The sequence below is a fragment of the Argopecten irradians genome, chromosome 1, assembly GCF_041381155.1.
Source record: "Argopecten irradians isolate NY chromosome 1, Ai_NY, whole genome shotgun sequence".
NCBI lineage: Eukaryota > Metazoa > Mollusca > Bivalvia > Pectinida > Pectinidae > Argopecten > Argopecten irradians.
In genome coordinates, this window is record NC_091134.1 from 44,213,681 (window position 1) to 44,236,143 (window position 22,463).

The following is a 22,463-nucleotide window of genomic DNA, read 5'->3' on the forward strand; positions in this document are numbered from 1 at the left end:
GACAGGGACCAGGCATTTTTCTTCAGTTTACAAAAGTTACTTACTTTACACCATTACCACCGTTGAAAAAGTTTGAGCTTCTAATTTTACTTCAAGTTGAAAAAATGAAAAAATAATTTTAATTAACAGTATATATATATTAATATTAATGTATATATATACTGTTGATTAACGATTTCGTGCCAGGTCCCTGTGGTCAAGTGATAATAAAAATATGTTTGGGAAATAAAATATAATATATATGGTATTGAAAAACTTGTGAAGAAAAGGTTCATTTTGTGAACTCTATAGAAGGAAATTCAAACTATGTCTTTGTTTAACCTCGATCTCTCCTTCATACATTTGAACAAGTTTTGTAGCCCTTCATCGCAGTATGCCACTTGCCCAATATCGGCTCTCTAGGCCTTTTTCAATATTACATTATTAAAAGATTTTAGTCTGTTTTGACCCCTTGTGAACTTGAATGTAGATTGATGGCACTCATTTCAACAAATTGGAAGTCCTTTATCCCAGTATGTCATAGGCCCAATATGAGGTCTGTAGAAAGATTTCAGCTGATTTGACCCTTGTGACCATGAATGAAGGTTGAGATGAGCAAACGTGGAAGCCCTTCATCCAAACAAGTTGCAGGTGTAATATCATGTCATAAGCTAACATGCCAGAAATTGATGTCGAAATAGTCAGCGATGAAAACAGCAATTACAAGAGCTCTTTGATAACAGTTAAGCTTGTCTCTAGCAGTCTTTACTAACATAACAAGAAATATTGACAAATTTCACAACATTAAGTATTTTTGATCGATACCGTTGAAATTCCAAATCGTTGATCAATACAATTAAGCAGGTACGTTGTACCCATATCCGAGCCAAAGTCACCCACGTTAAACAATTGCAATACATAACCACTGAGGAGTAGACAAAATTATTTTTAGACAAGATCATGCATCTAATAAGGTAAACACACCACTGTAAGAGGAATTTGAGTAGATCTAGACAAATATTTCTTTACTACACTGGCACGGGCCAGGGTTCAGCATTCAAGACATCTGACCACTATGTGTACTGGCAGACAGTAAACGAGATTGAATATTTCACATACATTTCACTACAGTGGGCTTTTCTGACATATCAGTAAAACCAACTAGTCTAGTTTCTATAAGAACTGGTTTGTTTCTGAAATATGTGCAAATTTTAATCTACTCTTAGACTGAATTGTCCCTTTAACCAAGAATATTTAGACCCATTGATATTCTCAAAATTTAGTGATGGCCTGAATCTAATACGATATATACTAATCCTATAGCAATACAAAATCAATTCCAGGTAATAGCTTTTCAATACATATCAAACCTTAACCAAATAAAATATGGCAAATTAGTTGTCTTGAGAAATTTTCAAAATCCTTAATTTTCTCCTTTAAAATGATTATGAATACCGAAATCATCTCAAATAATCCAATTTCAATGCAAAAATCAATATCATGCTATCCACAACTGCAGTTTAAGACTTGCGCAAATACCTAAATCTTGGCATGATAGGCTACTTAAACATATCAAAATCTTGTATTTTTCTCCCTTGAAATGATTGTCCACACCCTACAAAACACTTATAATCCTTTATCAATGCCAAAATTGCTGTTATTTGTATGAATAACAGAACTAAACAACTTGCACCAAAACCTTACCCTGGTCATTTCAGCCCCTTGGGTCTCTTGAAATTCTCAAAATCATGCATTTTCTTCCTTAAAATCATTGCCATACCTATCACAACTATAAGAATATTATATTATCATAGAAATCAATGTCAGTTGTAATCGATGACAGCTTTTCATACCTTGAACCAAAAACATTAAACTAATGCAGACACACAAATGACAATGCCAGGGTGATTCCATATGCACCCTTTTTTCTACAAGGTGGGTTAAAAGAACAAAACAAAAAACAAGATAAAGGTTTAATAATTTATTCATTACCAGCAAAAACTGATAATTAATAGTTGGATGAATAGTAAATCATACTACTTGTTTTTGATTTTCAAAACAATATTATATGTTGAAAACAAAGAAGGTCACCATCCAGTGGGCAAGCATGTGTTGTCATAGAAAAATAATCCAGGTATTCTTAATAATTATGAATTGTGATATAGCAGATCCAAGAAACAATGCTGATAACGTCAGTATCCGTTTGGCTCCTCATATCACAGCAGTGAATTAGCACAAATCTCCCATTGAAGCCACACAAGTATCCATGTCTGTATATATCACGCACTTTACACTGATGGTGTGAAGATTAGGATGATCCGTTGACCACACCTGGGCGGTGCATTCCCGGGACGTAACGAGCCGAGTCAGGTCGTTGGGATGTGAAGGTAGTCGGCCAGGACCCTGAACCTGAAAGTCAAAGTTAACACTAGTAATGTATATGTTACATTCTTTCTTTAAAACATTACATCATACATAAAATAACAACATGCGTATGGAATAAGAATTTCGTAATTAATGTATATTTGTTTTTAATTATATCAAATTGAATTGTACAGTACATGTACATTGAAGTGAATTAGACTGGTCATGCAGCAATGAAATTAAAAGCTAAACAAGAGGCCCAGAGGGCCTGTATCGCTCACCTGGTTTGTAATGCCTAGTAAGGTTCATTGTTTCTTTTCTGAAGGAATTTGAATATTTACCTCTAATTCCCCTATTGGGCCCCACTCTTTCTGCTCAAGAGGGTTAGAGCCAAAAATTATAGGAATTCTGTTAACCCCAAGGATGTTTCTGGGCCAAATTTGGTTAAAATCCAAGCAGAACTCTAAGACTAGTAGCGATTTATAGGATTTACCTAAATTTCCCTATTGGGCCCCGCCCCTCCTGCCCCCAGGGGGTCAGATCCAAAATTTATACAAGTTCTATTCCCCTTCCCCCAAGAATGTTTCTGGCCAAATTTGGTTTCAATCCATGCTGAACTCTAGGACAAGTAGCGATTTATAGGATTTACCTCTATTTCCCCTATTGGGCCCGCCCCTCCTGCCCCCGGGGGGTCAGAGCCAAAATTTAAACAAGTTCTGTTCCCCTTCCCCCTAGGATGGTCCTGGCCAAATTTGGTTACAATCCATGCAGAACTCTAGAACAAGTAGCAATTTATAGGATTTACCTAAATTTCCCCTATTGGGCCCCGCCCCTCCTGTCCCCGGGGGGTCAGAGCCAAAATTTATACAAGTTCTATTCCCCTTCCCCCAAGGTTGTTTCTGGCCAAATTTGGTTACAATCTATGCAGAACTCTAGGACAAGTAGCGATTTATAGGATTTACCTCTATTTCCCCTATTGGGCCCTGCCCCTACTGTCCCCGGGGGGTCAGAGCCAAAATTTATACAAGTTCTGTTCCCCTTCCCCCAAGGATGTTTCTGGCCAAATTTGGTTACAATCCATGCAGAACTCTAGGACAAGTAGCGATTTATAGGATTTACCTAAATTTCCCTTATTGGGCCCCGCCCCTCCTGTCCCTGGGGGGTCAGAGCCAAAATTTATACAAGTTCTGTTCCCCTTCCCCCAAGGATGTTTCTGGCCAAATTTGGTTACAATCCATGCAGAACACTAGGACAAGTAGTGATTTATAGGATTTACCTCTATTTCCCCTATTGGGCCTCGCCCCTCCTGTCCCCGGGGGTTCAGAGCCAAAATTTATACAAGTTCTATTCCCCTTCCCCCAAGGATGTTTCTGGCCAAATTTGGTTTCAATCCATGCTGAACTCTAGGACAAGTAGCGATTTATAGGATTTACCTTAATTTCCCCTATTGGGCCCCGCCCCTCCTGTCCTCGGGGGGTCAGAGCCAAAATTTATACAAGTTCTATTCCACTTCCCCCAAGGATGTGTCTGGCCAAATTTGGTTTCAATCCATGCAGAACTCTAGGACAAGTAGCGATTTATAGGATTTACCTCAATTTCCCCTATTGGGCCCCGCCCCTCCTGTCCCCGGGGGGTCAGAGCAAAAATTTATACAAGTTCTGTTCCCCTCCCCCCAAGGATGTTTCTGGCCAAATTTGGTTAAAATCCATGCAGAACTCTATGACTAGTAGCGATTTAAAGGAAATGTTGACGGACAGACGGACGACGGACGCCGCGCCATGACATAAGCTCACCGGCCCTTCGGGCCAGGTGAGCTAAAAACTTGCTCTAATAGTAATTTGTACACATACAATGCCTACTTGTTTAAAATCCAATATTAATATGTTGACAAGACATAAATGCCTCCATACCACAGGACAGGAAGGACTTGAGTAACATGGGTCACCCCCACCCCTCCCCATAAACATATATACATATACATTTCTGAGTGACACCTTACTATAAATTTTGTTTCTTCTATCACGGTTTCAGTACATAATGACTTGACCAGCTGTCCATGCTTCATGTCATAAATAATATAGGTAAGATAAAGTGAACTTACCTGACTCAGAACTAGTGAACTTACCTGACTCAGAACTAGTGAACTTACCTGACTCAGAACTAGTGAACTTACCTGACTCAGAACTAATGAACTTACCTGACTCAGAACTAATGAACTTACCTGACTCAGAACTAGTGAACTTACCTGACTCAGAACTAGTGAACTTACCTGACTCAGAACTAGTGAACTTACCTGACTCAGAACTAATGAACTTACCTGACTCAGAACTAGTGAACTTACCTGACTCAGAACTAGTGAACTTACCTGACTCAGAACTAGTGAACTTACCTCACTCAGAACTAGTGAACTTACCTGACTCAGAACTAATGAACTTACCTGACTCAGATTTAATGAACTTACCTGACTCAGAACTAGTGAACTTACCTGACTCAGAACTAGTGAACTTACCTGACTCAGAACTAATGAACTTACCTGACTCAGAACTAATGAACTTACCTGACTCAGAACTAGTGAACTTACCTGACTCAGAACTAGTGAACTTACCTGACTCAGAACTAGTGAACTTACCTGACTCAGAACTAGTGAACTTACCTGACTCAGAACTAGTGAACTTACCTGACTCAGAACTAGTGAACTTACCTGACTCAGAACTAGTGAACTTACCTGACTCAGAACAAGTGAACTTACCTGACTCAGAACTAGTGAACTTACCTGACTCAGAACTAGTGAACTTACCTGACTCAGAACTAGTGAACTTACCTGACTCAGAACTAGTGAACTTACCTGACTCAGAACTAGTGAACTTACCTGACTCAGAACTAGTGAACTTACCTGACTCAGAACTAGTGAACTTACCTGACTCAGAACTAATGAACTTACCTGACTCAGAACTAATGAACTTACCTGACTCAGAACTAATGAACTTACCTCTGACTCAGAACTAATGAACTTACCTGACTCAGAACTAGTGAACTTACCTGACTCAGAACTAATGAACTTACCTGACTCAGAACTAATGAACTTACCTGACTCAGAACTAATGAACTTACCTGACTCATAACTAATGAACTTACCTGACTCAGAACTAATGAACTTACCTGACTCAGAACTAATGAACTTACCTGACTCAGAACTAATGAACTTACCTGACTCAGAACTAATGAACTTACCTGACTCAGAACTAGTGAACTTACCTGACTCAGAACTAGTGAACTTACCTGACTCAGAACTAGTGAACTTACCTGACTCAGAACTAGTGAACTTACCTGACTCAGAACTAATGAACTTACCTGACTCAGAACTTAATGAACTTACCCTGACTCAGAACTAGTGAACTTACCTGACTCAGAACTAATGAACTTACCTGACTCAGAACTAATGAACTTACCTGACTCAGAACTAATGAACTTACCTGACTCAGAACTAATGAACTTACCTGACTCAGAACTAGTGAACTTACCTGACTCAGAACTGATGAACTTACTACTGACTCAGAACTAATGAACTTACCTGACTCAGAACTAGTGAACTTACCTGACTCAGAACTAGTGAACTTACCTGACTCAGAACTAGTGAACTTACCTGACTCAGAACTAGTGAACTTACCTGACTCAGAACTAATGAACTTACCTGACTCAGAACTAATGAACTTACCTGACTCAGAACTAATGAACTTACCTGACTCAGAACTATGAACTTACCTGACTCAGAACTAGTGAACTTACCTGACTCAGAACTAGTGAACTAACCTGACTCAGAACTGTGACTAGACTCCATCATGGCCTTCTCTCCTGATATGGCTTCTAACTTGGCTGTGTAAAATCCATTAAAGTCAAGCCTGAAATAAAAAAAATAAACATAAAATTACAGTTTCATCAATTGAAAAATAAGAGTTTGTATTCAATGTCTTCCTAAAACAGGAAATGATGTCTCTTGGCATACAATTTTGACATTTTCCTTGCAACTTAAATTTTGTGATCCTAATGTTCAGTAGTACCCCAAATCTGAAACCAATTATCTAGGTACCCTTGGCTCAAATTCAGAAAGTACTGTAAATTAACTACATAGACAGGATTCAAAGATCATAACACATTCCATTTTGTCCATAAAAGTGTGTTACCTGTATAAAATGTTGAACAGTTTGACCTCGCCACTGACACAACTCAAGTCCATGATTTTCTCCAGAAGTTCCAACAGAAGTCGCGAGAAATTGGAGTCAAAATTACTAATGGTCCGCTCAAAGTTCTCACTGGCTCCCATCAGGTCCACATGCTCAGATACCACCTGTAGATATACAAGGCAGCATCGTTGTCAATATGTTGATGTCACAGTATAGTCACAGCTTGAAAATGCAAATAAGTATACTGATAATCTCTACATGAATTACTAATTTATATGGTGCTCATTAACATTTAGAAACAATGAATGAAATGAATTCTACACAATGAAAGATATTGAATATTTTAATGTATGGCCTTATGGACTGTGAATAAGGCTATGGTCATGATTGTAAAATGAGATCAATATGATGAGAGTCAGTACATGATCATTAGTGAGCTTTATTGTTAGTCACACTTGACATTTAATGGTCACCATTTTGTAAACATATTTAACAATTGTTAACCTTGGATTTAATGGTCACCATTTTGTAAGCATATTTAACAATTGTTAACCTTGGATTTAATTGATACATATGTCAGACACACTTTGTTAGAAATGTTCAGTTGTTGATTACAAAAAAACCTTTGTTGATGCATGCAAAATTTACATACAGAATTTACGCTTTGCACAGAAGATTTTGCCATTTTGTGTAGGATTATGGATGGATATATTCTTGGCTCTTTTTTTTTATCATAATTACGGTTTCCAGTATATTATTCAACATGATTCATCAATAATTACATCACATATTAAAAAAAGGTTGCTAACTTAACTTTGAAGACCAATTACAAAGATGAAAACACATTTCAATGTACAATTTCACATATTTTTTTTTCAAACTCATTGTATTAAAAAATTCCTATAATATCCCTTTTATGAACTGTTTAGATTTTGGAAATACAGATATGAAAAGAAATCTCAACCACCAAAGAGAAAGCTGCATACAGCATATAAACAATGGAACAATGGTTATCTGCAACTCCTACAGGGACTTTTAAAGACATGGCAATCTAAAGATGAAATAGCTGTCGCCAACACCTAGAAATGAAGTAAGATTTGATAGGATTTCATCTGATGAAATGTCTCTACATATATAACCTTATCAATGTGGTCGTATTAGTTATAAGAGAGAAAGAAGACTAATGTTAAGGACAAACTTGTAGTCTATAAACAGTAACTAAACACATCTACACACCATTGCTCAGTACAGTTAAATATCATTAACCTTAACATGCACATTCTTTAAACACTTTGTTGGTCTGATGAAATTTTACACAAAATATAAAAACACAATACATGTATATATATGGACAAAATTTTACCAAGGTGTTCCCTTCCCGACATTGAGAAACATGATTTGACTTCATTTATTCCAGAAAAACGAATTGATCAGATGTTATTCACTCTGTATGTTATTGTTATGTAAATTAACCTTAATATCTACAAGATTTCTCTGTAAATTTATTCTGTATCTACATGCTACAGAGGTATCTGCCCTTGTAGGTTGGTATTTATAGTAAGGTTACATCACAGGTTTACAAGTTCACAAGCTCTCTGATTGACTACTAGGAGCGAGTGGACCAATCAGATAGCTTATAACAAATCGGAGACGACAGACACAAAATGGCCGAGATCGGTGATCATCTGTTCTGCATGACAATAAATGGAGCGTGGGGATCGCTAAGGGATACTTATGTGCAATTTTTATAAGTAAGTGAGTTTATATTGAGGATCTGCACTTCAGGGATGCATTCGTTGAATAGATGGCGATTTTAGTCGGTCTGTGCTCATTAGGGAATCGTGACCTGGGGATGTAGCGTGTACTTTTCCGACTAACAATTTTTACACAAATCCTTATAATTCAACTTTCGATATGAAATAAAATTCGCCCATAATCCCATCATATCATATACCATATGATACTTTGTTAGAAATGTTCAGTTGTTGATTACAAAAAAAACTTTGTTGATGCATGCAAAATTTACATACAGAATTTACGCTTTGCACGGAAGATTTTGCCTTTTTGTGTAGGATTATGGATGGATATATTCTTGGCTCTTTTTTTTTTATCATAATTACGGTTTCCAGTATATTATTCAACATGATTCATCAATAATTACATCACATATTAAAAAAAGGTTGCTAACTTAACTTTGAAGACCAATTACAAAGATGAAAACACATTTCAATGTACAATTTCACATTTTTTTTTTTCAAACTCATTGTATTAAAAAATTCCTATAATATCCCTTTTATGAACTGTTTAGATTTTGGAAATACAGATATGAAAAGAAATCTCAACCACCAAAGAGAAAGCTGCATACAGCATATAAACAATGGAACAATGGTTATCTGCAACTCCTACAGGGACTTTTAAAGACATGGCAATCTAAAGATGAAATAGCTGTCGCCAACACCTAGAAATGAAGTAAGATTTGATAGGATTTCATCTGATGAAATGTCTCTACATATATAACCTTATCAATGTGGTCGTATTAGTTATAAAGAGAGAAAGAAGACTAATGTTAAGGACAAACTTGTAGTCTATAAACAGTAACTAAACACATCTACACACCATTGCTCAGTACAGTTAAATATCATTAACCTTAACATGCACATTCTTTAAACACTTTGTTGGTCTGATGAAATTTTACACAAAATATAAAAACACAATACATGTATATATATGAACAAAATTTTACCAAGGTGTTCCCTTCCCGACATTGAGAAACATGATTTGACTTCATTTATTCCAGAAAAACGAATTGATCAGATGTTATTCACTCTGTATGTTATTGTTATGTAAATTAACCTAAATTTCTACAAGATTTCTCTGTAAATTTATTCTGTATCTACATGCTACAGAGGTATCTGCCCTTGTAGGTTGGTATTTATAGTAAGGTTACATCACAGGTTTACAAGTTCACAAGCTCTCTGATTGACTACTAGGAGCGAGTGGACCAATCAGATAGCTTATAACAAATCGGAGACGACAGACACAAAATGGCCGAGATCGGTGATCATCTGTTCTGCATGACAATAAATGGAGCGTGGGGATCGCTAAGGGATACTTATGTGCAATTTTTATAAGTAAGTGAGTTTATATTGAGGATCTGCACTTCAGGGATGCATTCGTTGAATAGATGGCGATTTTAGTCGGTCTGTGCTCATTAGGGAATCGTGACCTGGGGATGTAGCGTGTACTTTTCCGACTAACAATTTTTACACAAATCCTTATAATTCAACTTTCGATATGAAATAAAATTCGCCCATAATCCCATCATATCATATACCATATGATACTTTGTTAGAAATGTTCAGTTGTTGATTACAAAAAAAACTTTGTTGATGCATGCAAAATTTACATACAGAATTTACGCTTTGCACGGAAGATTTTGCCTTTTTGTGTAGGATTATGGATGGATATATTCTTGGCTCTTTTTTTTATCATAATTACGGTTTCCAGTATATTATTCAACATGATTCATCAATAATTACATCACATATTAAAAAAAGGTTGCTAACTTAACTTTGAAGACCAATTACAAAGATGAAAACACATTTCAATGTACAATTTCACATTTTTTTTTTTCAAACTCATTGTATTAAAAAATTCCTATAATATCCCTTTTATGAACTGTTTAGATTTTGGAAATACAGATATGAAAAGAAATCTCAACCACCAAAGAGAAAGCTGCATACAGCATATAAACAATGGAACAATGGTTATCTGCAACTCCTACAGGGACTTTTAAAGACATGGCAATCTAAAGATGAAATAGCTGTCGCCAACACCTAGAAATGAAGTAAGATTTGATAGGATTTCATCTGATGAAATGTCTCTACATATATAACCTTATCAATGTGGTCGTATTAGTTATAAGAGAGAAAGAAGACTAATGTTAAGGACAAACTTGTAGTCTATAAACAGTAACTAAACACATCTACACACCATTGCTCAGTACAGTTAAATATCATTAACCTTAACATGCACATTCTTTAAACACTTTGTTGGTCTGATGAAATTTTACACAAAATATAAAAACACAATACATGTATATATATGAACAAAATTTTACCAAGGTGTTCCCTTCCCGACATTGAGAAACATGATTTGACTTCATTTATTCCAGAAAAACGAATTGATCAGATGTTATTCACTCTGTATGTTATTGTTATGTAAATTAACCTAAATTTCTACAAGATTTCTCTGTAAATTTATTCTGTATCTACATGCTACAGAGGTATCTGCCCTTGTAGGTTGGTATTTATAGTAAGGTTACATCACAGGTTTACAAGTTCACAAGCTCTCTGATTGACTACTAGGAGCGAGTGGACCAATCAGATAGCTTATAACAAATCGGAGACGACAGACACAAAATGGCCGAGATCGGTGATCATCTGTTCTGCATGACAATAAATGGAGCGTGGGGATCGCTAAAGGATACTTATGTGCAATTTTTATAAGTAAGTGAGTTTATATTGAGGATCTGCACTTCAGGGATGCATTCGTTGAATAGATGGCGATTTTAGTCGGTCTGTGCTCATTAGGGAATCGTGACCTGGGGATGTAGCGTGTACTTTTCCGACCAACAATTTTTACATAAATCCTTGTAATTCAACTTTCGATATGAAATAAAATTCGCCCATAATCCCATCATATCATATACCATAGTGACCAGTAAGGAATTGTCTTCAATGTAAGCTAAAAAATATTCATATTGGTTGATTTTTGTGGTGTTCAGAGCATTTTAAAATTAATTACCTCATTTTCTGGAAATTGGATACAGGGCTAAGTAAACAACCTTTCAGTATTTTTTTTTTTTTTTTTTTTTTTTTTTTTTTGCGCGTCGTAAACCTGTGGTTACATGAGAATATTTTTCAAAGGAAACCAGATTCATTCTTCTGTTTTTATGAATAGAATCTCATATTTTGCACAGGGAACAGTACAATTTTCACATAAACTGTTTACACAGTAAGCATTTCCTTCAAGAGCAGATAACTTTGTAATATGCAAAGATAGAATAAATGTTTTTTTAATGTACACGATCACCAGTTACAGATCAGTTCTACATCTGTGGAGTTGTACTCCGGTATTACCTGTGTTGACCACAGAATTCACACTTACCACCACAGGGGTGTTACGGCCAGACAGCTGCTGGAGAATTGTCATATCAACATTAACTAAAATAGCCTGTTGGTGGTAGAATTATTGTAGTGTTATCATTCATGTCATTCCATCTAAGATCTTTCAAGTATACCACATTGGTCTTCATGTGTATCAGTATCAAAATATGGGAGAATTAACTTGATCACCCAGGGTATAATGTTCATCTATAATTCTGTCTGGCTCCAAACCTTGATTTGAATAATGCAAAATCTGAACCTTGCAAAAGGAAGCAGTTAGACCAAGTACAAGACACTTATCTTCCTAATTCAATTGATCTACATGGCCACCCATATTTGACAGAGCTTAATTCTGCTACACATTTGAAGGCAAATGTTTTATTATGCCATAAATGAAATAAACAAAGAATGATATTATTTTTTTTTTTTTTGGAAAAAGTTGTAGTCATAATAATGTATATCACATGGAGTCCCTGTGCAGATAAAAGACATCAAAAAAATCTAGTAATAATTCAAAACAATCACATTGATGAGTTTCATATGGGTAGTATTAAATTCATATGGGTAGTATTAAATAAGTCCTTAATTCTGTCCTGAAGGATTTTAATATGTTTTTCCTACCATGTGATGACTGATAGAATGCCATGTGACATACTGAGAGCATGTCATGTGACCTGTGATGCGATTCATAATGACCTAACCGGTGTCATGTCATGAAACTTATCGTGTGACCTGCCATGTGACATGCCATGTAACCTACTAGTACCTTGGTATTGGCCTTCTGTTTGTTGGAAGCATCCTTCCTGTTCCTGGCCTGGAGACCCTGTAGAGAACTTTCTCGGGACGGACCTTCCTCCATCTCCAGAGTGGCACTCTGACTGAGACGCTGTAACCAACAGTTATCATCTCAACGTTTTGTGTTATAAACATGGTAGGTAAATTTAGTAAAAGTCTACACTTAGACCATCAGCTTCCTCTTTTGTCTTTATGTGAGATATACATTTAATTGTTGAAAGATACTAGATAGTAGACTTAAAGTACCTGTATGAAGTTGGAGAATGTGACGCACACCATCATGAGTTTGTGGACGATCTTGAGTAGGTCTGGGTTGGTGAGCATACAGTCCTTAAGACAGTTGTTCAGGAAGTCTGTGTGGTAGTTCAGCACGTCGTCCACATTCGACACCTGTAGAATAATCATAATCAACATTGTTTACCCTTCTCTTTTTTAACAAGAGATCCCAGAGGGATCTTGGCGCCCACCAAAGAATGATCTATATCTGACAAAGGAAAGATGGATCTTTTCTCTACATTTTAAACTTTTTTAAACATACTACATATAAAATTTGAGACAGATCGCTTCAGTACCTTTTGAGAAATAGCGGTAACACACTTCAACTATCAAAATCCAAGATGACTCCTTGGTGGCCATCTTGTTGATCAATCGGTCCCAAATCACAATATGCACAACTAGGGCCCTAGGGGAACCTACATGTGAAATTTGAGAAAGATCCATTCAAAACTTTCTGAGAAATAGCGATAACAAACTTTGAATATAAAAATCCAAGATGGCTGCCTGGCAGCAATTTTGTTGACCGATCGGTCCCAAAATGCAATATGCACAACTAGGTCCCTAGGGGAACCTACAAATGAAATTTGAGACAGATCCCTTCAGTACTATCTGAGAAATAGCCATAACAAACTTTAAATATCAAAATCCAAGATGGCGGCCTAGCTGCCATCTAGTTCACTGATTGGTCCAAAAATGCAATATGCAAAACAAGGGCCCTAGGGGAACCTACATATTAAATTTGAGAAAGATCCCTTCAGCACTTTTTGAGAAATAGGGATATCAAACCTTAACTATCAAAATACAAGATGACCGCCTGGCGGCCATCTTGTTTTTCCTATCAGCCTCAAAATCTGAATGGCACATAAAGGGACCAAGGGTAACTTCCATGTTAAGTTTGAACAAAATTCCTTCAGTAGTTCTCAAGAAATATCGATAACAAACTTCAACTGCCAAAATCAAAGATGGCTGCCTGGCGGCCATCTTGTTTTTCTGATCAGCCTCAAAATCTGTATGGCACAACTAGGGACCAAGGGTAACCTCCATGTGAAGTTTGAACAAAATCCCTTCAGTAGTTCTCAAGAAATATCGATAACAAACTTCAACTGCCAAAATCAAAGATGGCTGCCTGGCGGCCATCTTGTTTTTCCGATCAGCCTCAAAATCTGTATGGCACAAATATGGACCAAGGGGACCCTCCATGTGAAGTTTGAACAAAATCCCTGCAGCAGTTTTTAAGAAATAGTGATAACAAGCATTGTTTACGGACGGACGACGGACGCAGGGCGATTTGAATAGCCCACCATCTGATGATGGTGGGCTAAAAACAGGGTGTTTTTATTACATTTATCATTTACATGAGCTCTGTTCTACACTATTGCATATCATAAACCATTTAGCTTGTTCATAGGATAATTCGGTACAAAAGCCATATTAACATTTGATGAATTCATTTTGATATATGATAACAGATTTCTTCCTATTCTGTTTCTCTCAATATTATATTCAATTCAATAAAGCTTAATCATATTTAGCGTTCTTTTGCAGTGATCTCATTTGAACACCTTGAATAAATGGATTCACAAAATAATTTAAATCTTTTGTACATACCGATTCCATGTTTGTTTGGAAAATGTGCCAGTTGTGTTCCACGACTTCAAACATCATGTAATACTCAAAGTTTTGGACAAAGTTGAGCATGCGCTGTCGCAGAGCAAAGGCAGCAGAATACCATCGTGCTGAGTGGAGGGAGTACATCTTGGCCGCTTTATTACCAATCCATACACTGGCAAATAATACAAGCAACTGAATTATACACATACCAATACAAACTTAATGATGTACCCAGATAAATATAAATGACAAGAACCCTGACACAGCTTTTCACAATTTAGACATAAGCAAATATGAAGTCAGCTAAAATACCTTATAGAAATATCAATACTCTACATGCTCCTTCAATAATATGATGGTATAAAAATATTTGTAAGACATAACTGTTCCTGTTTCCACACAAAATTAAACAGAACACTAAAGAGTGCAACATGATGGACCTGGGTAGCTGCCAATATATTTCAGAAACCTCTTTCTTTTATGATATAGCCCACAATTAAGATAGTATTATATCAAGAAAATGCATATATATGTCATGGAACAGTTATCAGAATTTTGATATTCATTTTTAAACAGAAATATCCTATATTATGTACACATTTTAAAACATACTCAATTTACTCATTACTTCCTTCAAATTTATTGTTTTGCAGTTTAAGAACACAAACAAAAAATTTGAAAATTAAATAAAGAGATGTGATCAAAGTGACCCAAAAACACGGTCTCCTCCTCTCATACCCAATTATAAATATAAAACAGAACAGATTTAGTTGAAATCAAGTCATAGGTTAAGTAGAAGTAGCATTTTGAAGCTAAATTTTGCATACCATGCATACAAATGAAAGTGAAACGAAGTTTTGTAATTTGATTTAAATATCATACTAAATCATACATATTACTAGTATGAAATATACATAATAGTATAATTGATGTATTTTGCTGTATTCTGAAATTAAAAAATCTGTACATATCTGCTAATATAGTTGAGTAAATCTGAAAGGAATTTAGCAGTAAATCTGAAACGTAATTAGCAGTAACTAATTCAATAGCTAATGAATTTGAAAATAGAATAGAAGTTCAAACCGTTTTGTAGGGATAAGTACATCACATGTAGTAATGTATGATGGCAGTACCGTTTCCTAAAGTACAAGCCAGATTGGACATAAATATGTTGTGATATGAACTATTAGATTGTGTCCGAGAGACACAAAAATGAATGGCAGACATTTGTGACCTTTAGAAACTAGATAGCAGTTTTTTAAAGGCTATTCATATGATTTCAAAGAAAACCAATTACCAAGTATGCACTAAGATACAAAATTGTTGGTTTAAATGAAAAGATTTTAATTATTACCAGTTGAAGAAAACAAATGAAATTCTGTAATGCTGAAGTCCAAAACAGATACAGAATATAATTGTGATGTACTAAACCCATCATACGGTCGTATTTAAAGGCACTACCGATTGAGGCTGTAATAGATAGCTAGGAGATATTAATAATAAAGATAGATTATCCTAGCTACATGTAGTATTTTGACTTTTATACAAAAGATGCAAGCTAGAATAACATTGCTTTAATACATAGTATTATGTATCACTGTATCAATAGAGAAATAACATGTTACATATAACATACATAGCCTTCTGAAAATGGTCAGATGCTCAGAGACCCAGTATTAGATCAAACCTCCTGTATCTTGTGATAAATTATATAAAACACAGCTTTTTGGCCAAAAGCTGGACAATCCCCTGAAATTATTCTACAATTATCATAAACAGTATAATTATTTCTAGGTTATCTATACTTCAGAACATATTTTTTTATCTTGGTAACCTAAAAGTTATGTTACATGCTAATCAGAGATACAGGAGATTTCTGAGCCAACCCTTAGCTGAGCATATGAGAAATTACATGTACATAGGCTAAATAATATAACAAGGTACATGATTAATGTTACAGAAGAGATTTATATCAGTAACATATAAAATATGATGTATACTTACAGTTTTGTAATCTGTTGTATTCTACACAACACACAGTAAATAGTCAACCCTTATGGGTGGTAGAGGTACTCTGTTGTATTCTACACAACACATAGTAAATAGTCAACCCTTATGGGTGGTAGAGGTACTCTGTTGTATTCTACACAACACACAGTAAATAGTCAACCCTTATGGGTGGTAGAGGTCCTCTGTTGTATTCTACACAACACATAGTAAATAGTCAACCCTTATGGGTGGTAGAGGTACTCTGTTGTATTCTACACAACACATAGTAAATAGTCAACCCTTATGGGTGGTAGAGGTACTCTGTTGTATTCTACACAACACACAGTAAATAGTCAACCCTTATGGGTGGTAGAGGTACTCTGTTGTATTCTACACAACACATAGTAAATAGTCAACCCTTATGGGTGGTAGAGGTACTCTGTTGTATTCTACACAACACACAGTAAATAGTCAACTTTTATGGGTGGTAGAGGTACTCTGTTGTATTCTACACAACACACAGTAAATAGTCAACCCTTATGGGTGGTAGAGGTACTCTGTAGTATTCTACACAACACATAGTAAATAGTCAACCCTTATGGGTGGTAGAGGTACTCTGTTGTATTCTACACAACACATAGTAAATAGTCAACCCTTATGGGTGGTAGAGGTACTCTGTTGTATTCTACACAACACACAGTAAATAGTCAACCCTTATGGGTGGTAGAGGTACTCTGTTGTATTCTACACAACACATAGTAAATAGTCAACCCTTATGGGTGGTAGAGGTACTATGTTGTATTCTATACAACACACAGTAAATAGTCAACCCTTACGGGTGGTAGAGGTACTCTGTTGTATTCTACACACAACACAGTCAATAGTCAACCCTTATGGGTGGTAGAGGTACTATGTTGTATTCTATACAACACACAGTAAATAATCAACCCTTATGGGTGGTAGAGGTACTCTGTTGTATTCTACACAACACATAGTAAATAGTCAACCCTTATGGGTGGTAGAGGTACTAACTAATACCTACAGTTTACTTGTTAAAATTGGTACTGTTGGCTGATAATTAAGTCTCTCCATATATTTTGGTATGTCTACCAATATCATATATTGGTAGCTGTCGCCAATTGTACACCACTTATACATATAGTACACTGACATAATTTCTTATAATTATATACAAATACCTCTAAAATCAATCATATTAAGTATGAATGTGTCGAAGTGACTCTATTGCAATGATCATTTCCTAAATTTCAATTTTCAATCATGCAAGAAATTTCTGTAATTTAGTCTAAGTGATGACTGAAATCTAATTGAGTAATTATAGTGATCAAGGCTGTTGTTTTTCCAGATGGAATGTACATTGCTGTTGTTACCAACTTGTACATGTAGGTATGACATGGGAAGATACAGATAAATATTAACTAAAATCTACAAGCAAATCAGCTACTTGTATTAAGATACATGCAGATATCTAGTCTAGCTGACTTCTGATTATACAGACAGTACAAGGGTACCTGGCAATCTACTACCCCGGTATATAATAATAGAGTTACAAATGTGCAATTGAACCTTGTTATCTCAAAGTTGTACCACCAAAACACAATCTCTGGTCATAGCTTATGGAGATATATATATTGAAATCATATACATATCTTTTGGAGCTTATATATGAGAGTTACAGATATAAATGACTAATATTAGGAATAATGTATATCTTGTGGAGTTTATATATGGGAATTCAATATGTTGAAGAGTTATATGTGGGAATTATATAATTATATATCTAGTTCATATATATATGGGTAACACATATATACATTTTATCTATATAGGAATTACACTTTTAGTGGGGTTTACACATTGGAGATAAGCCTAGCATTTACAAGGGAATCAAAACATTCAGGAAAACAAGAGATCCCAGAGGGATCTTGGCGCCCACCAAAGAATGATCTACGTCTGACAATAGAAAGAGGGATCTTTTCTCTGCTTTCAAACTTTTACTACATATGAAATTTGAGAAAGATCTTTTCAGTACTTTCTGAGATATATAGCACTAACAAACTTCAATTATCAAAATCCAAGATGGCTACCTGCAGTTGGCCATCTTGTTGACCGATCGGTCCCAAAATGCAATATGCAGGTCCTAGGAGAACCTACATATAAAATTTGAGACCGATCACTTCAGTACTATCTAAGCGTTAACAAACTTCAATTATCAAAATTCAAAATGGTGGCCTGTCAGCCATCTTGTTGACCAATCGGTCCCAAAATGTGACATGCATAACTAGGGACCTAAGGGAACCTGCACATGAAATTTGAGACATATCCCTTCAGTACTTTCTGAGAAATAGCGGTAACAAACTTTACCTATCAAAATCCAAGATGGCGGCCTTGCGGCCATCTTGTTGACCGATCCGTCCCAAAATGCAATATGCACAATTAGGGCCCTAGGGAAACCTACATGTGAAATTTGAGAGAGATCCCTTCAGTACTTTCTGAGAAATAGCAGTAACAAACTTTACCTATCAAAATCAAAGATGGCTGCCTTGCGGCCATCTTGTTGACCGATCCGTCCCAAAATGCAATATGCACAATTAGGGCCCTAGGGAAACCTACATGTGAAATTTGAGAGAAATCCCTTCAGTACTTTCTGAGAAATAGCGGTAACAAACTTTACCTATCAAAATCCAAGATGGCAGCCTTGCGGCCATCTTGTTGACCGATCCGTCCCAAAATGCAATATGCACAACTAGGGCCCTAGGGAAACCTACATGTGAAATTTGAGAGAGATCCCTTCAGTACTTTCTGAGAAATAGCGGTAACAATCTTTAAATATCAAAATCCAAGATGGCGGCCTGGCGGCCATCTTGTTGACCGTTCGGTCCCAAAATGCAATATGCACAACTAGGGCCCTAGGGAAACTTACATGTGAAATTTGAGATAGATCCCTTCAGTACTTTCTGATAAATAGCGGTAACAAACTTTACCTACCAAAATCCAAGATGGCGGCCTGGCGGCCATCTTGTTATCCGATCGGTCCTAAAATGCAATATGCACAACTAGGGCCCTAGGGGAACCTACATATGAAATTTGAGAAAGATCCCTTCAGCCCTTTCTGAGAAATAGCGGTAACAAGAAATGTTAACGGACGGAAGGACGGACGGACGGACGGACGGATGGACGGACCGAAGGACGGACGACGGACCACGAACAAAAAGCGATTTGAATAGCCCACCATCTGATGATGGTGGGCTAATAACTGGTAAATACAACAGCTCAGATAAATTGTAATAGCCTATATCCTACAATATGCAGGATATCAACAGTATAGTGTGGTTTTATGTGCATAATCATGACACTAACAGGGCGCTGTTATGAAAGTAAGCTGTGTTGGTGCAGAGTGTTGCTTCTGTTTTATCTGACACATACGGGAATAATATTGTTCTTACCTGCAGAGCTGCCTTTCCACATGTTTACAGTAAAACAAGTGACGGAACAGCATCTGGTATCTGGTAAGTGCCTGAAACAAACATACAGGGTAAGAGCCTAAAAATAATACATGCTTAGGGGGAAAATTGGAGTGAAATACATTTTCACGTTTAATAGTAGAATCATATTTTGGACCCAGCAATTGCAATATATTGACAAGGCTTTAAAATTAGGAAATGTACACGGATATAGTCTGAAAACTAACTGAAAACTATGGTGAGGGTCTAATAATTAGAATAAATGGTCAGGACTTAAAATCAGAATATATGATCCAAAGCATAGCAATTTGTAACCTTATATATAATTATAATTACCAGACTCCATGTTCTGTTCCTAGAAATTACAGAATAAAACAGTCTGAGCATCGTCATAACCTAGGTGTGGGGACCTACCTTTCTGTTGACGACCAACGACACTGGCCATTTGACGACATAGTCGAAGGAGAAGGACTCCAGTCCTGACAAGTGTAGATCTGTAGGGTCCACTCGGTAATCTGTAACACAGACACATTTATTATACCAGTGTCTTATCATAAATGTAGGTAACAGTACTCTGAACCTAACTTGATTTGCCCTCTTCTACTTTGAGAATATAACTTCCGTTCACTTGATTGTAGCTCTTCTACTTCTGGAAGCTCTTCCATCTACAGGTTGAAAGATCTGAGAAGACTTCTCTTCTTAGAAGAGTGCTAATCGAGTTGAGCTCGAGTTGGATTCATCTGCTGATAGTAATATAGTTAAATAGGGTTATCATAAGACACTAGTTCACATATCAATATCAAGCCTTTCTCATTTTCAGCAAAACAATCATGACCCATACTTTTTTCATCTGCATTTATGCAGCAGTATGAGAAATGCCCCCAAAGTGACCCCTTACAGTGGTTTAATTGAAGTAGATGTTATAATTATGTATTTGTAAATCAAACACAAACTTTGGTAATTTAAAAAAAATATACACGACATTGCATAGAATATGATCATCTCCCCCCCCCCTATATCTTCATTGAATCATCATGTGAGTTTTAACCACTAAACTCAAACTGATGCATTTTTAACGCATGTTTATGTCAGCTTTAGAAATATTGCTACCATCTCACTTGGATCACATTGTATTACTTTTTTAAGTGCCATAAAACTGCAGAAAATGTCCTAATTTTCAGGAGAAGAACCACTTTTGAAGTCATACTTTTAGCAATCAAAGACAACAAATGGATCAAGGAACAATGCCCGACAAAATGTCCTCTGGATAAGTACATCTGTATGAAGTGAAGTTCTCTGAACATGGGAAATGTAACAGCAATTAAGTTTTTAGTTGAACAAAAAACTGAAACATGCAAGAATATTGTGAGACTTATATACAAAATTTACTCTGATATCAATGAACTGTAATAAATTGGTCATTACAGATCTAGAAATATTGGAATAATCAATATTCTATAGATCAAGATCCAGTCCTGAATAAGTGCCTTGTAAAAATATACCAGTGAAACTGTACCAGATCAACTTGTATCAATTTGTTAAGATATAATAACATTTTTTTCTTTTCATGCATCAGTGTTGACATTTTAAAATAAGTTAGTTAACCAGAAAACCAGTGTTCGAGTGAGGATTATTACATGAATGAAAAGATTACCTTCAGTTTCTTTGGTTAAGTTACCTATGAATTCTGCAATTGTAATAGTTAATCAGTATGGGTTGTGATCACAATCTATCCCCTAGCCCTGACTAAGTGATATTGTGAATTGATACTAAAATGGGGGGATAATCTGCATATAAATTCACATAATGCATGCTATGTCATATTTCATTCTGAAGTGGAATACAAAAGACACGAATGTATATGAATTTGCATTCAAATGTCAAAATAGAATGAGTAGGTATAGTTTCATAAAGTTTAATCCAGTTAGAAAATGGTAGTAGTCCAAGATATAGATGCTTAAGAGAATTACAGCATGGGGATTTTTTGTAAGAAATGAGATCGAAACTAGCTGATTTTTTTTCCTCCTGAAATATCTTTTTTTTTCTCTTCTTCTTTTTTTTTGGAGCATATTTGCCAAATTTTAAAAGCAACTTCTCAAATTATGTCTGAACAGCAAGACATAATGTAATGCTAGCCATGGTGCTTCCTAATTACAATTATACATGATCAATTAACATATGTTCATCTTCATCAGAGTAGTGAGTTATGGGAATGAATTTAATGGCTGGGTACCCTGGACACTGAATTTAAACGACTGTTAGGAGTGGCAATGATGGAGTGGTTAAGGTGTCCTGATATTCTACTGTTGGCTCCACACCAGTGGATTGTCAGTGTCATTGAATTGCTGGCTGTATCGCCCCCTCCAAAACCTCAGATTTCCCTCAACTACAAAACCTGGGTAACCAATCTCTGCAGATTTTTTATGGTACCATTTATTGTTTAATAAACATGGTGTTTCTTTATAATCATAGCTTCAAAATTGTTGATAATGTTTACTGAAGCCGAGATATCTTAATTTTGTTTAAGTACTATATACGTTTTACAATGCCAGTGATTAGGGATTTTTTGTTACATTTGTTGGTTCATTTTTTAGGCGACAGCTACAAAGACCAGT

At 35.9% G+C, this 22,463-nt stretch overlaps 1 protein-coding gene across 6 annotated transcripts in view; it reads right to left on the reverse strand.

Annotated features, from left to right (window-relative positions):
• Window positions 1-1,945: 1,945 nt before the first annotated feature.
• The window catches only part of LOC138329324 (gamma-tubulin complex component 2-like), a 35,690-nt gene continuing 15,172 nt past the window's right edge, over window positions 1,946-22,463 (reverse strand). For 3 of the 6 annotated variants that reach the window (XM_069276235.1, XM_069276243.1, XM_069276252.1), the window contains exons 22-31: window positions 21,503-21,535; window positions 20,263-20,363; window positions 19,831-19,901; window positions 16,379-16,399; window positions 14,372-14,546; window positions 12,734-12,877; window positions 12,459-12,578; window positions 6,525-6,688; window positions 6,154-6,242; window positions 1,946-2,388 (exon numbers count right to left, since the gene is read on the reverse strand). In XM_069276235.1, the coding sequence (XP_069132336.1) occupies window positions 2,288-2,388; window positions 6,154-6,242; window positions 6,525-6,688; window positions 12,459-12,578; window positions 12,734-12,877; window positions 14,372-14,546; window positions 16,379-16,399; window positions 19,831-19,901; window positions 20,263-20,363; window positions 21,503-21,535 (1,019 nt within the window). In that variant the 3' untranslated portion in view covers window positions 1,946-2,287. The remainder of the gene's footprint in view (window positions 2,389-6,153; window positions 6,243-6,524; window positions 6,689-12,458; window positions 12,579-12,733; window positions 12,878-14,371; window positions 14,547-16,378; window positions 16,400-19,830; window positions 19,902-20,262; window positions 20,364-21,502; window positions 21,536-22,463) is intronic. The other 3 variants (XM_069276269.1, XM_069276260.1, XM_069276278.1) reach the window with 3 other exon arrangements.